Source organism: Quercus robur, chromosome 3 (genome assembly GCF_932294415.1).
Source record: "Quercus robur chromosome 3, dhQueRobu3.1, whole genome shotgun sequence".
NCBI classification, from domain to species: Eukaryota; Viridiplantae; Streptophyta; class Magnoliopsida; order Fagales; family Fagaceae; genus Quercus; species Quercus robur.
The window spans coordinates 25,012,153-25,014,882 of NC_065536.1; the positions used below are offsets into that span (position 1 = coordinate 25,012,153).

A 2,730-nucleotide genomic window follows, 5' to 3' on the forward strand; every position below is an offset into this window, starting at 1 on the left:
ACTATGATAAAAAGTTCATATTTTATGTCTTTTTACGTACGAATAAAGAGAGATAATATTATACTTCTGGATAACCAAAGTTGAATTTGCTTAGATTCTTTGATCATAGATGCTTTAGAAAACCTTAAATTTCTTTAATCACTTTATCCTTCGGGACCACCAAAGTTATTTGAATATACTTTATGAATATACATAGAGATTTATCTCAATCGACGCTAACAATTAACATTACAAATAAAACATTTCAAACCAATGCTTTCTGTCCAAATTCGAAAGTATTCATAGTCTTTAGATGAAAAAACAAAAGATGAACCAAAAGAAAATTAATGAAAAACTAGCCAAACTGTCCTAAGTTTACATGAGGTTGTGATGACTCGCCAGATTTTATGAAGAGCTTGTACCAAAAATCCATTTCATCATTGTTTTTGGAACCATCATTGTTAAATGTTTCCTCTGTTTCCATTGAAATGGTTTGTGATGATCCCTCTGCCTCCTTCCTGATTGGATCTAAACACACAAATTTCCAAGACTCTTGGGGGAAATTTCGTGCATGAACATGACCTTGAAAATCTCTATCAAGCATATAACCAGGCGTTCCAACAGCCTGATTTGTGGTGGTTGGAGTGGCTAAATTTTGTGCAAGTGATCTCTTCTTCAAGTGGCTATTCCAGAAGTTTTTGATTTCGTTATCGGTTCGTCCTGGTAATCTTGCTGCGATGGCAGACCATCTGGAGATTGAAGAATATTTATGAATCAACTAGATGCTTAGGGTAGTGTGCATCTTGTTTAACAATTTTATAATCTGTAATTGGAGAATTTAAAAAGCTATAATCTTAACATGAGACTAGAGGTGTATGCATGCGATGCATGAACACAACCATTATATATAATGCAATGACAACGGAAGTCAAAATTTAGGATACAAATTAAAACAGATTAATCATTAGTCCATGAAAATTTATGGAAGGATTTATTATTCATCTGAGAGGAGAGGGTATTAATCATGGAAGTATTAAATAATCTTCACTTATAAAAGACTGAATTAATACAAAGCAAATAGGCTTTCCTTAAAATAATGTGCTAATATGTAAGAATTTAAAATTTATAATCTTATCTCTTGGACCTTAATCTTGACTCTAGAGTATTTCTTTTAAGTTAAATTTAACAATGTAAATATGTAATTATATTTTAGGATATTTGAAAAGTGGGCAGCAAAGTGGATTAACCAATTGGGTTGTACCTATTCCATTTTAAATGGTCACTTCCGAGACAATAGTAATGATGAAAGAAACTACTAATTAAATTCATCTTCAAATCTATGAGTATGTTCTCGACAGTTGAAAAAGTTTAATTCGCCATGTTAACCATTAAGTAACCTTCTATGCGTTTTGCTTCCATGATATGCATGTGTGTTGGTGCATATATGTGTGTGTACAAGAGAGATAGAATTAAAAAATTGAATTTTTCAGAAGTGCAGCAAACCAATCTGTACGTTCCTATTTCCAAGCATGTGATGTAGCTTGATGATGGTCTCTTCTTCTTCCATGTTAAAGTTTCCTCGTTTGATATCTGGCCGCAAGTAATTAGTCCATCGAAGCCTGCAACTCTTTCCACACCTTAGTAAACCTGAAGAATACATAAATTAATTAAACAAGTTGTTACATATATATAATAACTCTATTAAAACTTAATTAAAACAGATCAGTTAAAACGAATCTAAATATTTCTGGAAATGCTTACGATTTTATTCAGGAAAGAAGATATTTAAATTATGTCTTTTGAACAACTAAAATTATAATTTTATATATATATATAACTCAAATGACATGTTCTGCTATTTTTAAAGAAGACATATAAAATTCAAATCTCTCTCCTCAACTTTCGAATTATCAAAAAACTGTATTTGAATTATGTAAAAATCTGGAGCTCTAAAAAAACACAACAACAACAACAACAAAAACATGCAATATTTTTTGAGAGTGCGAAAGGGTTTTTCTATGTTTGTATTAAAAATACGTAGTTGGAACATTGTTCATACCTGCTTGCTTGGGAAGCGCCCGCCAATTTCCATGTCCGTATGTTTGGATGTATGAAATCAATACCTGATCTTCTTCAGGAGTCCATGGTCCCTTCTTTAGTCCCATCTTCTCACAGCAAGGAGTCCTCACCATCCTTGTTCTTGAATTGCACTCTTAATTTCTTTCTCTTTCTTTCTTTCTTTTTCTACTCTCTCTCTCTCTCTCAAATGAGTTTCTTAAGTTTATGCTCTTGCAAGGTCATCAAATAGCCTTATATTCTCTTTAAAATGCAGCAGGATTTTCAAAAGCAAACCCCGTTTTTTCTAGGAAGATTATTATCTCTTTCTGTCTCACTCACGGACATTTTTTTTAAAAATATTGTGGATATCTATTCACTTAGAGATGGAGACTTCCTCAAATGTTTCATTTTTCCTTGATTTTAAAGCATGTGACGAAATCATTTTGTCATGTACCACATGTTGAGAAGCTGTTTAATAACCATTCTTCTAGGTTGCTTCTCTCTGTGTTGCAAAAGACTAAGCCTCTTCATTTTGTTTTGTGTATAATGGTCAAAATTTATGTGCGGCACGGGTAGAAATTGTGGTCACGTGGGTTTTAAGGACAAGCACGTCAAATGTGCACTTTGTTGTTTGAAGAAAACCAAAAAAAAAAAAGTAAACTCAAATAGATTTAGAATTTTATTGCATATGAT

The 2,730-nt window shown here is 32.2% G+C and overlaps 1 protein-coding gene across 1 annotated transcript; it reads right to left on the reverse strand.

The window, feature by feature from the left end:
- Window positions 1-228: 228 nt before the first annotated feature.
- LOC126717575 (transcription factor MYB4-like) lies at window positions 229-2,378 on the reverse strand. Its single transcript, XM_050419389.1, has 3 exons — window positions 2,039-2,378; window positions 1,500-1,626; window positions 229-731 (listed from the first exon to the last, which is right to left on the reverse strand). The coding sequence occupies exons 1-3, from the start codon at window positions 2,169-2,171 to the stop codon at window positions 335-337; spliced, it is 657 nt and encodes a 218-aa protein (XP_050275346.1). The 5' UTR covers window positions 2,172-2,378; the 3' UTR covers window positions 229-334.
- Window positions 2,379-2,730: the final 352 nt, after the last annotated feature.

Bases quoted from the DNA above. Each gene is read 5' to 3' on its own strand.
- LOC126717575 (XM_050419389.1), bottom strand. From the start codon at position 2,171: ATGGTGAGGACTCCTTGCTGTGAGAAGATGGGACTAAAGAAGGGACCA. The intron at 1,627-2,038 runs GTATGAACAATG...TGTATTCTTCAG, and splicing joins GGCGCTTCCCAAGCAAGCAG to GTTTACTAAGGTGTGGAAAG. The intron at 732-1,499 runs TAGGAACGTACA...TTCTTCAATCTC, and splicing joins CTACATCACATGCTTGGAAA to CAGATGGTCTGCCATCGCAG.